At 40.0% G+C, this 16,531-nt stretch overlaps 1 protein-coding gene across 1 annotated transcript in view; it reads left to right on the top strand.

Moving 5' to 3' along the window:
• LOC101977123 (transcription factor SPT20 homolog) overlaps positions 1 to 16,026 on the top strand; it is a 52,612-nt gene extending 36,586 nt beyond the window's left edge. Inside the window, exon 2 of the mRNA XM_078035015.1 lies at positions 15,645 to 16,026. Coding sequence (XP_077891141.1) covers positions 15,645 to 15,688 — 44 coding nt within the window. The 3' untranslated portion in view covers positions 15,689 to 16,026. The remainder of the gene's footprint in view (positions 1 to 15,644) is intronic.
• The last annotated feature ends 505 nt before the right edge of the window (positions 16,027 to 16,531 follow it).

Raw genomic sequence — 16,531 nt, 5'->3', positions numbered from 1 at the left:
TTTTCTTGTGATTATCCCCTAAACAATAAAGTATGACAACTATTTACATAGAATTAACATTATATTATGTATTATAGGTAATCTAGAGATGATTTAAAGTATTCAGGAAGATGTGTATAGGTTATATGCAAATGCTATGTCATTTCTATAAGGAATTTGAGCATCCTCAGATGTTGATATCCTGGCAGTATAGGGTCCTAGATTCCATCACTTGTAGGATGCACAGCTATGGAACTGCTGTTAAGCACTTCATGTGTACTATCTGACAAGCATATTATGAGGAAGATACTTTCATTAGCTTGATTTTATGGATGAGAAAACTGGACCTAAAGTAGTTCATAACCTTACCCAAGGGGGTAAAAATCAGGACTTTCATTTGAGTGGAAAAGCACTAGCTAACTCTGGGGCACTTGCTCTGAAGCCCTGCATTTCCATCTTTACAGAAAATTCTAGCTTTAATATTCTATTATTCTGTGATTCAACCTTGATACTTCAGTGGGAATTGAGTGCCCTGTGTGTTCCTGGAAGACCTATAATTGCCCACTGAACTGCACTCTTTCTGGTCTTGGCCCAGTGTGGTATAATGACACTTGTCCCTGTTTAACAGGGAAGAGTGTGAGGATTAACAAGGTGATGATTGGCTAAGTGTTTTGAATCTATTTAATAAAAGTCTGGTCTTGTGGGATTCCACATGGGCAAAGAATGATTTTTTAATAGGAGTGAGAAACTGATGAGCACTCAATACTAAGAAGCATTTTGTTTTTAGATAGCAGTCTCTTAAACCAAGAGCTATCATTTTGTTTAAATGATTTCCAACCTGAATAAACAGTAGAACAAGTGAGCCTCAAAATCAGTTAGTCAACCAGAAGGCAAACATTTCTGTAACCAGGAGACAGTGGAGCTTTACAACCTTTAAACAATATAATCTGAGAGTACTCCCTGCTATCTTACCAACTGGCAGCATAAAATAGGTGGGTTTTAATCATTGTGCTGTGATAGTTGGAACAGCCAGCTGATAGGAAGCTTAAATCTAGTTTATTCCTGAGGAGGAAATAAGCTTAGAACCATGTGGTGTGTTTATTTTATTTATATGTTTTCAAATGGATTGCAAGGGATTTAGAATTCAAATGCTCTAAACACCACATTCAAGTAGTACCCTTTTCTAAAAGTGATATGCTAAGCCCACTGGAAGATACAAACAAGGCCCATGAATAGAAGTCAAGTGCAGGAGTCTGGCTTCCAGTAGTTCAGCGCTCAAAGAGCCAAGAACATGTACTTTAGGCTGGACTTTGGTCTATTAATTCTGATGTCATCCCTCCCTAGAGCATTTATTGCTGCAGACATTTTGATATTCTCCATGCCCTCATCTCTAGTCTTGCTTGCCTTTTCTCTCAAGGCAACTTGAAATTGCCCTAATAATCTTTTTGTTTGTCTGTTTGTTTTTCTTTTTTTATTATTAGTTGTTCAAAACATTACGAAGCTCTTGACATATCATATTTCATACATTTGATTCAAGCAGATTATGAACTCCCATTTTTACCCCGTATACATATTGCAGATTCACATTGGTTCCATAATTTTTCACAATTATTTGTTACCTTCCACCACTCCCACCACACCATCAACTCCACATAGACCCAATACTTAATGCAGAGTCAAAGTGCTCTATAAATATTTGTGGATTTGTGTGACCTTGTGGGGAATGGGGAGGAATGGGTGAGAATAGGAATGGGTGAAAAGTTTTTCATCTTTCTGATCTCTTCATAAAAAATATATGTTAACCAGTTAGATTTTGATTTTAGAAATCTGTGCTACAGGAGTCTTCCCGGGTTCTGGAATTGATCTGAGAGAGTTCAGAAACATCCCCAGTGCTCCCTGCCTCTTTTAAAAATCAACATTACACTCCTTGACATGGAGGAAATCTTCAGCACAACTAGAAAGTCTGTAAAGTTTGTCTTCCCAAGATCATAGGTATAGTATAGTGGTAAAACAGTGGGATTTAGAGTCAGAAAAGTGTCAGTTTAAATCTTAGCTCCACTATTTATTTACTGGCTGTGATTTTAGGATTTATGTGGCAGCCTTGAAAGTATGCCACACAAAACTTCTGTTTCCAGAGTGTGATTGAGAGCTGGCCCCGTTTGGGGCCACCGGTGCATGTTTGCTCAGGCCATGCTGCTCATGGGCTGTTCCCAGCTGATGTCTGAGCACAGCCAGGGTACTAACAGGGCTAAGAGATGCAGGATTCTTCCAGTGGACAACTTTGGCTTGAGGCCAGACCAAGGATTTCTTAGAGCTGGGTTGCAGCCCAAGACTCTTTCTTCCCAATCCTATTTCCTCTATTCTCCACAAGGATCAGACTGGCATCTGATATCAGATGGCATTACCATCTGGAGGTGTACCCTTCCTTCCCTTGCTCCTCCCTCTGAGCCCTTCAGGGTCATCTCTTACACATCTAATCCCTTCTTGGCCTGTGCTTCATGGAGGACCTCATGAATTAACACAGCTAGTTATCTTACCTTTCTATGACTCAGTTTCCTCATCTGTTAAATGGAGCTAATATTACCTATCTTTAGGGTTACAGTGAGGATGAAATGTAAATAAGTTCATAAAACTGTCTGGTGCCCTACCATACACAAACTATTATTAGTTCCCAGATTTTTGCCTCCATGTTGCCCACTCCTGCTCCTTCCCACTAACATTCTGTCTGTTTTAAAGTATTTTTGTAGCTGTTCTCTTCAGTACCAAGGTATCAATTGTTCCATTTGCCTGAATTAATATACTATTGATAGCACTGTTTTAATGTGGATCCTCTGAGCAATAACTCATAAGCCATTCTTATGATGAAGCAACTAAAGTAAATCTGGAAATGGTGACCTATCTTCAACACCCTCCTAACTCCCCTTTCTGCCTCTTTTTCTGTTCATCTCCCCTTAGTGATGGAAGGAATAGAAATAGCCTTCAGCTGTCTCTTTGCTGCCTCTAATAAAAACCCATTGTCAATGGGGACATGTCATTTGGGGCAGCCTTGTGTTTTACTCTGTATCTAGCTGCCTAGTTTTCTTAATCATAGAACAGGCCTGCCCTAGGTGGCAGGTGAGACTCCCAGCCCCAGTGACTCTGGCTGCCTCTCCACCCTGCTTTGGAACTCCCTTTGAAGAAATCCATTTCCAAAGGACAGTCCCTCTCTTGTATACTGGGTACAAAGTGCTACTCCTTGCACCAGCGCAGTTGACCAATTGAGTGGGGCTTATTTATCTCTTCAAACACAAATATTAGAGCATAGTACATGCAAGGACCTGTTTGGTAGACAGATGGCTTTAGCATAAGCAGGTTGTGGGCAAAGTCCAGATGCTGGAGACCTTCAAACTGTCTTCTTTACTGCTCAGACCTCTCTGGGTTAGCCTACTGCAACTCACAAATAGACTGATCCCTTAGGACACACCTGGTATTAAATTAACTTGACTTCTGAACTAGGGATAAACTGGGTGTTTAGTTTAATTCCTAAGCAAATTGAACTTTCTGAACCTTTTAGAACCACTCTGAGAACCCTTAGTCTCCCTTTCTGTTGCAATGTTAGGTGTTGAGCCCCAAGCAACATCTTATAAAAACTACTTTTCTGTGTCTATCAATAGCACAGGAGATCCTTCACAATGAGATGGTCCCAAAAAGTACAGAAGAGGCTACCTGGGATGTTTTTCTGACTTTGATTACATACTATTTCTAAGGCTTTCAGGACCCTCATGCATCAGCTCACTGGTATAAGTTAAAAGTTCAAAATGAAAGAATAATAAGATAGATGATAAATGCTGCTTATTGTAAAAATTCAAACCATCAATAAGTCCAGATGGCAGGTATTGTGGATGCCATCCATAAACCTTGGCCATCATCATTCCCATGCATGCCAATAATGCCCTCCTCTAAGCCCCTGACTCCCAGTCTGAGAACTTTCTTGGGCTTGCCCAAGCACAGGGAATAATGGGAAGTAAATGCCTCAGGAGTGATTCTTGGTTTATGATGGCAGAAGCTGGTATGTGACTGACTCTTTTCCTTTTCTGCAGGGTGAGAATATTCTAGGGTAATCTACACCAGTTTTTAGTTACCCTAGTTGCCCACAGTGATAACCTCATCACTAACATGTTCTATACTAATTTTCTTCCCCATCTGTTTCATATTCCCACTTCCCTGCCAGTACTTCCTGGATGCAACTCTTAATTAAAACTATTTGCCCTCAAATCTTTGTCTCCAGGACTGCTTCTCTGGGAATTGCCCATATGAGAACAATGACCATCAGAGAATGTAATCATCTTTGAAAAAAGGCTTCCTATTGCTCAAAGCAACAAACTCCATTTTTTTTGTGTGTGTGCATCTTCATTTTAGTGTATGCCTTTCATTATATGAATAATTTATTTATAAAAGACATCCTATCATTAACAATATATTAAGGTTATACCTTGGGTAAGCTAAATATTTCCATATTTCCAACAGGTACCTGAATGATTTAAAATTCTTTGAGAAACCTTTTTCCATATATGAATAGATGGTCATTGGTTTTTGTTCTTTGCTTTTTTTATTCTGTAAAAGTTTTATTAGAAGGTACTCAGTCCTTTCCAGCTACTTGCCTGATGGTGGCCAGGACATTTGCTCAGCTACTCTTGCTTCCTGTTGGTATGAATGTGGGTCCTCATCCTTTTCTTGATAAATTTGACAGTCCATTTATCCTTGGAGACCTTACACAGCTTCATGGTGCACTACTTGTTAGAGGCAAAGCCACAACCTCTCAGATCAAGCTCTGTGTGAATTTGGTGTGCTTGGGGAGGCAGCAGCAAATGGGACTTCCTCATGTTCTTGGTCGTTTTATGGTTCTTTTTGAAGCTTATGGTTATGTGGTAGCATGGAGCCATGGCTGCTGTGGTGGAAGGGCAGATTGTCATTATTTTGACTTAACTGTGGTAGACAAGGAATGTTCTGGAAGGAGGAGAAATGCCACATTTGTTGGTGTTGTCAAAAGGAAAAACCTCACATTTTTCTGATTGTTTGCTTATTCTTGCTTTCTCAATACTTCTTTGTAGGATTGTCCAAAGTCACTGTTGCTTTTGGTGAGGATTGGTTTCATTGTAACTGTATACCAGAATCTGTAAGCTCACTTTAACCAGGCAGAAGAAAAAAAGCAAATGATGAGTCTTTTCTTCTCAGTGGAGGAATTCCTGTCTTCAAGATAACTTCAGTATTGTTCTTGTCTTGTGACTGTCTGGCCTAAAAATAGGGAAAGAGGACAGCATCAATCTTAGTATTACCTACTAAATGAGATTCCTTAGAACTAATTAAATACAACAGAAGTCACCATCTTTTCTTCCCTGGCACCAGGGGACTATCTTGACCACCCCTTAAGATATGCATTTTCTTGCATGCAATACCATTCCTTCAAGAGTCTTCCTGCCCTGCTCCCACCTTCCTGAACCTGACCAAACTCTCCAGAACACTCTGTTACAGTCAGCCCAGCCTCTTCCTCCTCTAGCTTTTTATTTGTTCCCAATTCTGATGTGTATCTTGCTGACCCATTTTCACTCATGTTTTGTTCATCCTTCCTTTCCCAAGAGCCTCCTTTAAGCTATTCCTGACCAGAATGATCTCACCCTGCTTTAAATCCTTGGAACACACTTAGCCCTCACCACACTTACTTATTTGTCTCTGTAGCTGAGCTCTAATAACTGACTACAGGCCAGAGCTACTTGAGCACAGAGAAGACAGAAAGATAATTGGAGGTGACCTGGTTTTTATTAGGTGTCACCAGGTCCTGTGTCACAAAACCAGCCCATGGGCCTGAGGAGCCTCTTGACTTCTTACTATAGACAAAGCTTTTCAGCTCTCCCAGATCTGCTTCCTCTGGTGACAGGCTAGGGAATGTGAACTTTAGTTTGTAGCACAGAGGCAGCAAGGAAGCCTTGGAGAAATGACTCCAATTTCTAGCTGAGAGAATAGAACTGTGTGAGGCTCAGAGTGAGTTAGCCCCGGTCTCTCATGCATTACAACCTCTGTTCTGACTTCCCAGGCTGAATCAACACATTCATAATAAGACTTTTTTTTTTCAAAGAAGCCCACATTTATTAAGATATATCTCACATAGCATATAATTCACCCATTAAGAGTATATTCACCCACTTAGTATATTCACTGAATTAGTCAGTTTTACATGTCAACATGCTTAGGTTATAGTCCCGTGTGATTAAATTCAACACTCATCTAGGTGTTGCTATGAAGGTATTGTGTAGAAGTGATCAAAGTCCATAATCAATTGACTTTAAGTATAGGAGATTATCCTGGATTATCGGGGAGGGCCTGATTCAATCAGGTGGAAGGGTTTAAGAGCTGATGTTTCCTAGAAGAAGAAATCCTTTGTGTAGACTGCAGGTTCAGCTCATGCTCAAGAGGTCTAGCCTGTCCTTTCTGACAGCCTGCCCTATGGATTTCATACTTTCCTCACCAGTTCCACAATTACATAAGATAATTCCTGGCAACAAATATCTTTATGTCTTCTGCTAACTATATTTCTTTGGTTGAGCCTGACTGATATAAACCCACTTTTAAATTATAAAAACAAAATTCCATTTTCTATAGCAGTCTGTTTTTGTTTCTTATGAGCTCTTGCAGCCATCTATCTCTTTGCCATGTGTTCTTAGGGTATTTCTATTTCCCTTCTTATCCCAAGGACTAAGTACTGGATTGAATTTTTTTTGGTACCAGGCATTGAACCACTGAGCCACATCCCCAGTCCTTTTTAAATATTTTATTTAGAGACACAGTCTCACTGAGTTTCTTAGGGCCTTGCTAAATTGCTGAGGCTGGCTTTGAACTCACAATCCTCCTGCATTAGTCTCCCGAGTTGCTGGGATTACAGACATATACCACTACGCCTGGCCTGGATTGAATCTTACTGTAAGTAGGTGAGATCAAAGAAGTTTTTTATTACTACCAGAACAATTTGTTGGAAGTCTGTTCTCAATTTTTCATATTATATTTTTTATTAGAATGTAAATTCCACAGGAGTTAGAATCTTTGTTCTGCTCATTGAACTATATTAAGAGCCCAGAACTGTGCTTGACACATAGTAGATATTTGTTCATTTGTGGTTTTTTTTGTCCTCTCCCAAACTCTTGTTGAAATTTAATTGCTATTGTAACAATATTAAAAGGTAGGGCTTTAAGAAGTAACTAGTTCATAAGGATTCTGCCCTCTTGAATGGATTATGCTGTTATCATGAGAGTGGATTCCTTGTGAAAGGACAAGTTTGGCCTTCTTCCCCTGTGCCACCTTCTTGCCTTCTGCAAAGGGTGATACAACAAGAAGTCCCTCCCTAGATGTTACCCCTTAATCCTGAACTTCTGAGTCTCCAGAACTGTGAGAAATAATTTTCTGTTCATAATAAATTGCCTAGTCTGTGGAATTCTGCTATAGAAGCACAAAGTAGACTGAGACAATATTCATTAAATATTTTTTGAATGAATAGATGTCTATAGTAATTTTGTAGATTGCTTGAAAGGAGGAGAGGATCTCCGTTTATATCTTCCAAAAGAGCCTAACAGTGCTGGATACATAGAAGATGTTTCTGTTAGATTTCAAAAATGGCCACAAATCTTTCCTTCTTGTAAGAGCTAGAGTCCATTTTATTCCTTAAGTTTGGGATAAGCTATGTGAATTGCTTTGGTCAATAGGACATAAGTAAATGTGATCCAGAGACTTTAAAAATGCTTGAGTATTGAAGTTTGGGCTTGGAATTTGGGACCACCAGGTAAACAAGACTGAGGTATCCTACCAGAGGGCAAAAGGCTACATGGAAAAGACTAAGGCATTTCATCCAATAACACCAGACTTGGGAATGAGGTCATCTTAGATCATCCAACCACCTGCCAACCTGCAAACTGAACACAGATGCATGAGCCAACCCAGATTAGATGATCTGCCCAAACTACCCACCAAATCATTAATAAAATAAAATGTTTGCAGTTTTAAGCCACTAAATTGAGACCATTTTTTACATGGCAATAGAGAACTAATATAGTGCCTAATTAATCTTCAAGGTCAGATAAAGAAAGATATGACATCTCATTTCTCAATTACTTTGTGTCTGCTATATGCTAGGCTTTGAGATTGGCTTCAAGAGGACAGAGTTTAAAAGATGCGGTTCTGTAATCCTCCTTAGATGTGACACCAAAAGCATAAGCAACTCTAGAAAAATTAAACTGGGTTTCATCAAAATTAAAAATTTTGCCAGGTACAGAGGTACACTCCTGTAATCCCAATGGTTTGGGAGGTAGAGGCATTGTAAGTTCAAGGCCAGACTAGGAAACTTAGCAAGACCCTGTCTCAAAGTTAAAAATAAAAAGGCTTTGTAGGTAGCTTAGTGCTAAAGCACCACTGGGTACACCCTGGTATAATTTTTTTTTAAACTTTGGGGCCAGGGTTATAACTCAGTAGCATAATGCTTGCCTAGCATGCGCAACAAAGTAGAAAGGGCTGGGGATGTAGCTTCAGCACTGGAAATAAATAAATAAATATATTTTTTTGTGCTTCAAAAAATTCCATCAAAAATGTAAAATACAGGGGCTGAGGCTATAGCCCAATGGAAGAGCTCTTGCCTTGCATGAGTAAGGCACTGGGTTCCATCCTCAGCACCACATAAAAATAAATAAATAAATAAATAAAGATATTGTGTCCATCTACAACTAAAAAACTATTTTTAGAAAATGTAAAATACAATCCACAGATGGGTAAAACTATTTATAAATCATATAAGGCATTTGCATCCAGTATATATAAAGAACACTTACAGCTCAATAATAAAATGATAAATAACCCAACTAAAAATTGGGAAAAGAATCTGAATAAATATTTCTTCAAAGAAGATACAGAAATAGCCAATAAGCACATGAAAAGATGCTCAATATCATTGGTTATCAGGGAAATGCAAATCAAAACAGCATGAGAACTTGAGGACTGCAGTTAATAATGTTGTATTGGGTTGTAGAAATTACAGAGTAGATTTTAGGTGCTCTTCACATACACACACACAGAAGTAAATATGACTATGTGATGGTGAATTTGGTTTACTATACTAATAACTTCATTATATACACATATGTTAAAACATCATGTTGTAGACTTTAAATAAGACAATAAAATAAGCATGTATAAAAAAGAAGAAAAAGTATGATTCTAAATAAACCCACAACGTGACATCACTCAGCACCTATTAGGATGTCTATAATAAAAAGAAAGGACAAACAGTGACAAGTATTAATGAGGATGTGGAGAAATTGGAGACTTCATACACTGCAGTGGGCCAGATGTAAAATGGTACCTCTGCTTTGAAAAGCAATCTGGCTGTTCCTCAAAAGGCTATAGTTACTGTATGATCCAGTGATTTCACTCCTAGGTATATACCTAGGAGAAATGAAAACATACATCCTCACAAAAATTTGTACATGAAGGTTTATACCAACATTATTCATAATAGCCCCAAAATGGAAACAACCCAAATATCCATCAACTGATGAGTGGACAAGGAAACTGGAGTACATTGATACAATGGGATATTATTTGACACTAAAAATGATACCTGCTACAATGTGAATGACCTTGAAAACATTATACTAAGGAAAAGATTCCAGACACACAAAAGCATACTGTATGATTCCATTTATAGAAAATGTCCCAAAGAGGCTATTGAATAAAGACATACAGATAGTAGTTTAGTAGGTGAGGGGAGTGACTGCTAATGAGCATGAGGTTTCTCTTTAGAGTGACGATAATATCCTAAAGTTGGATTTTGGTGATGGTTGCGCAACTCTGTGACTATTCTGAAAAACACTGAATTGTACCTTTAAAGTAGGTAAATTGTATGATATGTGAATTATAACTCAATAAAGCTGTTTGTAATTTACAAAGTTCAGCCTCTTGTCCAAGGGCAAACAATTATTAGTAAATAGCTGAGGTCCTATCTGCACACTCTCTTTCTGTTTGACTTTCTTATCTCAACTATGCCTAATATTGTTATTTATTTTAGAACAGTCCAGTGACTCAGGAGGCTAAGGAGGTTCACAAATTTGAGACTAGCCTCAGCAACTTAGCAAGGCCCTAAGCAACCTAGTGAGACCCTGTCTCAAAATAAAAAAATAAAAAGGGCTGGGGATATGCTCAGTGGTTAAGGACCCCTGGATTTAATTCCTGGTATCAAACCAAACCAAACAAAACATCAGTGTGCCCCAGCTACTTGGGTGACTGGGGGTGGGAGGATCATTTGAACCCATGAGTTCAAGACCACCCTACATGATATATTAAACTCTGCCTCAAAAAAAGTGTGTAGAGGAAAATACATAGGAATATATAATATGTATCACAGAACAATGTTTTATAATCTGCTTTTTAAACTTTAAAATGGATTGTAAGTACTTTTCTGTGTCATGGCATGGTCCTTAACATACAAGTTTTAATAGCTTCCTAATATTCCATTGCATGGCTGCACATTAATTTATTTAACCAAGTTTTTTTTTTTATCTGAATGGACTAACATGGGGCTATTAACAAACTCACTGCTATAAAGAAGCTAGTTTTTTTTTAAAAAATGTTTTATTATCACCTGAGGCCATTTTTCAGTGATCAATGTAGGGTCTCTCATTCCAAATACTTTTTACTAAAGCACAATGTACATATATCAGAGTGCACATATGGTAAGTGGACACATTTTCATAAACCACACACATGTAACCAGCACTCAACTCCAGAAACAACATGACTGACACTTCAGAAGCCCCCTTTGTGCCCCCCCACGCCACTTGCCAGGTCTTTTTTTCAATTGAATATCAGCTGGCAATATATCAAATTGGCAAAGTCAACACTCCATTTTGGAGCAGCCAATAAGGACCTCACAGGTGCCACTTAATTTGTATTGCTGTCTCTGTTCTCTGTGCTTCAACTCTCCCATATTCAATGCTCTGATATCTGGTAACCTTAACATTTACATGAGTGTCAACTCTACCATTTGTCTAGTAGTTTTGGTAACTGAGTAGGTAGCAGAAGAGGGCTGCCCTGGGTAAGGGTCTGACCAGGTATGTCACACCCTCTCCCTACTCACACACATGGTGGAAGGTGGTAAGGAGGGCCTGCCTAAGTAGTTGGGAACAAGGGTCAGGTGTCCTAAACTCTTGAATCCCAAACTTGGTGGCATATCGAAATCAGTGGGGAACCGGAACTGTAATAATGCCTGGGACCCACCTCCAGAGATTCTGATTGAATTGGCCTGAGGTATGGCATGAGACATAAGATTTTTTTAAATACCCAAGGCATCCACTGTGCAGTCAAGGCTGAGAACCATTGCTTTCAATTCAGATTCTCCTTGGCTTTTGTGGGTGTTCTGCTCAGTGTCAACATTAGCTGAGGATTAAATGCCATGTCTCATTGACTCCATAATATTTGTGTAACTCATGCCAACTTTTTCTTGGCTTTCCTTAGAGGGCCTTTGCAACACTGTTCTGTCAACATCCCAGTCTCTCCTTAGATTAAGGTGACAATCTCTAAGATGATTGTGGATAGAGTGGGCCATTTAGCCTGAGTGGGAATTAAGATGATTTCAAACAATATCGAGTTATAAAAACTAGTTCTTAAGCATATTTGTTGTGCTTTTCTATCTCTCTTGCAGTCTCTGTATCTTGACAAAATAGTGTGCTTATTGGAAGCAATGATAGTTTCAGATGTATAAATTACATGAGAGATTTGCAAAGCCATCATGTGTGACCCATCAAATTGTTCCCTGGCTGTTTCCTGCAGAGGATACAAGCCTTTGCTAGAGCAGGGGTGGGGGTGGTCTCTCAAACTGGGGCCCAGACAGCAGAATTGAAAAATGATTAAAGGTTTCTTTTACAAGTTACCTTCAAGAAGGAGAAGGAAATGTCTGATTTTGAGGGCAAATAAATGGATTGAACAGAAATCAGACACTTAAATTAGAAAAGGAAGAGAAAGCAGTTTGAGCAGAAGAAAGAAGAGAGAAAAGTCTGGGATAAACTGGCATTTCCAGGGTATCCATGGTGTGAAGCCATTGCCCAGTAAAGAGAATGACCAGCTAGCTTACCTGATAGGGCTGTTGGCAAGTATAAGCAGAGCCTCCTAGGCACTGAGGCACAGGAAACACAGGCAAGTGTCTTCTGTGTTAGACAGGAAAACAAACAATGAAGGCAGAGGCACAGATAAGACAACACCTCCTGACTCCCTGGAAAGTGTCAGGTTCCTTTCAGTGACACTATTCAAAACATTCACATGAGAAGGCTGATGCATGGGCTGGAATTCCCAGGAACCCCATCTTTCCCTTAGGAGTGTTGGTGGATATTGGCTAGGAGGTCTGCTCCAACAGAGCTTGGAGTTGATGATACATTTTCCTACGTGATTTCAAAGCAGTGGTGGGTTCTGTCTTATATTTATACAACCAACAGAAAGAACCTATTTTAGAGAAAACAGGCAAAGAAGGGAGCCGAGGGTAGCAATTTTGTAGCCTGCTCTGTAATTTAGTCTGGTATTCTCTGCTGAAGGAGAAAATAGTCCCTGTGTTAACACACAGTGGAGGATGAGAAAAGGAAGGATCAAGCAACGTGATCCCTATTCCCAGAATTCTCAATTATTTGGTAGGGAGGAAAAACTTTTTATCATCATAGAAAGACACTGGTTATTTGTGGAAGAGACAGATGCACAGATTCAGATAAAAATAGATGGATGGATGGATGGATAAGTAGAATGGTGAGCAGTACAATAATAGGATGACAGGAAATAAGAGTATTGGCTAAGAGTATTGGCTAAGAGCATGGGCTTTGAAACTAGAGTGTGCTTGGGATTGAGTAGCCACTGCCACTGACTAGTAAGTAACTCTGGGAAGGTTATGCAACCTTTCTATGCCTTGGCTCCCTCATCTGTAAAATGGGTTAAAATAATATATACCTGGTACAAAGTAAGACAAGAAAAGCTGGCTTTTTTGTTACAGTATTATCATTAGTATAACTTCCCAGGATATTACATGGGTGTAGATGAGAACTCTCTATTCCAACCTGACTTTATAAAACATACTCATTCCCCAGGCCAGGGGAAGTGGCTTGGCCTGAGTTTTAACTGATTAATAAGAATTAATATGAGAGGAGAGAGCCAGTATTTCCTTTCTAGGTAGAGGAGAGGAGTCTGTAAGTGAGATGTGTGGAAGAGAAGTTTTTAAGTGATTTGCATTTTTTGACTCAAAATTGTTTCCATGTTTGAAAAATTTGCAGCATATTTGAAGCATATATGGAAGCCACAATTTTTTTCAGTATACCAAAAATTACCTCAGTAAGGAGGTTCAAAAACATTTTATAATGTCTACAAGTCTCCCCAAGGGTCTAGAGACCATAGTGTGTAAATTTTATTAGTCTGTGTTCTGTTGCTATTATCAATATACCTGAGACAGGATATATTTTTTAATAATGAGATTTGTTTAGCTCATAGTTTTGAAGGTGTGAGAGCCTCTTCTCAGTTCTAGTTATTGGAGCTCCTGACTGTATCACAATGTGGTGGATAGCATCATGGTGGGAGAGAATGTGAGAGGGAGAGATCACAAAGTGAGACAGGAAGGCTGATAGAGATTCAGTGGCCAGGCTGGTCTTTTACAACAATCTGTTTTCCCCATAACTACCTTACTCCATGACAGCAATATTAATCCCTTCCAAGGGTAGTATTCCCAAGGAATTAAGTACCTTCAGCAGGCACCACCTCTTAAAGTTTCCACCTTCTCAACACCACCACTTTGGGAACCAAGTTTCTAACACAAGAATATTTGAGGGGCAAATTGTAGCAAAAATCATTGCTGATATATGCTGTATCTTGGGCCCAGGCCTTGTTTCCCTTCATCAATGTTATATAGATGGAGATTCATTAAAGGTTTTCAAAAAGGGGAACCATGACAGAAATAATTATTCTGCACCTATTTCAATTTCTTTTCAGTGTACCATTATGGATAGAAGTCTAGAGGAACAGAAAAACTAATACAGACTCCCTTGCAGCGGTGTAATTTAAGGTCCACTAATCAGATGCAGTCATTGGAGACATTCAGAATCCATTTACTTAAGTGGTGAAAGAGGAATGGTGGAATGATTCTGTTTTGCAGATGTAGGTTACAGTAGGTCTGGGGTGACTCTGAAGTCAGTGGTTCCAGTGGTAGCTTTCTGATCCCCAGATTATGTCGGAGGCAGCAATACTGGAGCCAACTGCTGAGAGGACACCTTCCTGATTTGCCCACATAACTCTTTCCTGAGGGTGATGGCTTGCTGTCAGGAGAACCTAGTTAGTACATGTCTGGTGTCTGCTGTATTCTAGACCCAAGTCCTACTGGCTTGCCTTCAACAGTGCAATGCAATGCAGGGACCAGCCCCTCTTTCCTTGTCACCTCCACCCCTGCCCTGCCTGTAGCCCTCCATTGCAGTTATCTGAACCACTAAATTAAGTCACACAGCTGGAGTCTTAGTTGTTTTTGTTCCAGAAGACATCTGGTTTTCTTATACCCCTTCCCCACCCCTGTGTAAATCTGACCATTCCTCTGCCTTTAAGCTTTATGTTTGTTTAGCTTGAAGGAAATTTACCTCCACAGACAAATTGCCACAAAGTGGTGCCACTTTCAGGGGGTGGAGCAGTGTAATTTTGTGGTGGGGATGCTGCTACAGCTGGACAAATTATCTAGGTAAACTAACTGAAATGGAGAAGCAGGGAATTTATGGTGGAAGCAAGAGTTAGGAGATGTTGACTGAAGTGGAAAGAATAATTCTTCAGGATCCTGAACCAAACACTTATAGACAAGAGAGACACAGAGTAGACTGTAGCACTGGCCTGGGGTGGAATAGCCTTTAGACTTGGGCGGAGAGTTTGAAGCATATATGGAAGCCATAATTTTTTTCAGCATACCGAAAATTATCTCAGTAAGGATTGAGGGACAGTTTCTTCCAGTCCTAGACAGATTTCCCATGTGTAGTGTATGAACTGTGTCTTGCATTTGGATACCTGGCAGAGGGAACCCAGCAGGAGCTAAAATCCAGCCTTTGCCCCACTTGCCAAGCTATGAATCCCAGCATGGCACTACATACTCCTGGAGGAAGGAGCACTTTTAAAAGTCCTTACTAAGGACAAGCAGGGACAGGCTTAGTTTCAGGTGATTGGATAGAGAGGAAAGACCCAAAAGCAGCCAGTTTCAAAGCTTCCTGACACCCAGAAGGGTGTGCCTTCCCCCACCCTTCAAGCTACCAAGGGCACAGATGTGTGCAGAGCTGTTGGCCCAGCCCTCCCGAGCTCTGCGTGAGACAGCAGTTTGACCTTTTATTACAAAACCGCACAGAATGAGCAAGATGGCATTGGCTCTGTTATTGCTTCCTCTGCCAAGAGTTTTCATGCCATAAATTGCACGTAACAAACTATGCAATTATTCCTTGGACTTTGAAAATTGCTTAGGAAAGAATACTTCATCTAAGAGAGGATGTGGGAAGATGAGGGGTGGAGAGAAAAACAGGAGGAGACAAAGTCCTCTGGGAACACAAACCGCCAGTTTCTCTTTTGGAGTGACTAACTGCATTTGTCTTTTGTTCTTTGCCCAGGGAACATGTCCAACAAGTATAAGACTGGATCAGGTGGTTCATAGAAATGCTTTGAAGCCACCAGGCCTTTCTGCTGTAATAGGAGCCCAGGCTGTGTTTTCTACTGTCCTCAACCACATCCACGAAGAACAAATAACAAGTCAGACCCAATGAAGTCCTTTGGACACTGAAGCTCCCACCCTGCTGTTAACCAGGTACAACTTCCAGGAAGGGAGTGTACCAAAGAAGCCTGTATTGGCAGCATGGGCACAGCCTCTGTATCAGCGTAAGAACAATGAACATACACTCGAGAGAAGATGGTTGGTAGAAAATCAGCTTTAAAGAATTTTGAACATAAATGTAAATCATCAAAACTACCCAAGAAGAAAAAGACTAAAGCAAATGTATGAAATATGATATGTCAAGAGCTTTGTAATGTTTTGAACAACTAACAATAAAAAAAAAAGAAAAAAGACTAAAGCAAACTAAAACCCATACCTAGGCCTGTTCCTGCCATCTGTAGCAGATGCTTTGGTGCCCCACTCACAGCCCTCAGCAGGTACCATTTTCGTGTGTACTTAGCCACCCTCCAACAGTCAGCAACTACTACTCTTTGCTTTGAGACTGTCTGTGGACACCAGAGTAGCCCTCAAGCAGTGCCCTTGCTTCTCACATGGGGCTCTATCTTGTCACCTGGAGTTTCCCAACACCATTAAGCTGTGCTTGACCAGGATGCTAACTTGTCTGACAACACATCCTTAAGAGGTTGTGAGGGGAATGGGATAACAAACATGGAGGGAAATGAACTACAGTAGATGGGGTAGAGAGAGAAGATGGGAGGGGAGGGGAGGGGGGATAGTAGGGGATAGGAAAGGTAGCAGAATACAACAGTCATTAATAGGGCATTA

Source organism: Ictidomys tridecemlineatus, chromosome X (assembly GCF_052094955.1).
Source record: "Ictidomys tridecemlineatus isolate mIctTri1 chromosome X, mIctTri1.hap1, whole genome shotgun sequence".
In the NCBI taxonomy this organism is placed as follows: domain Eukaryota; kingdom Metazoa; phylum Chordata; class Mammalia; order Rodentia; family Sciuridae; genus Ictidomys; species Ictidomys tridecemlineatus.
This window is presented reverse-complemented; position numbering and strand designations above follow the sequence as displayed.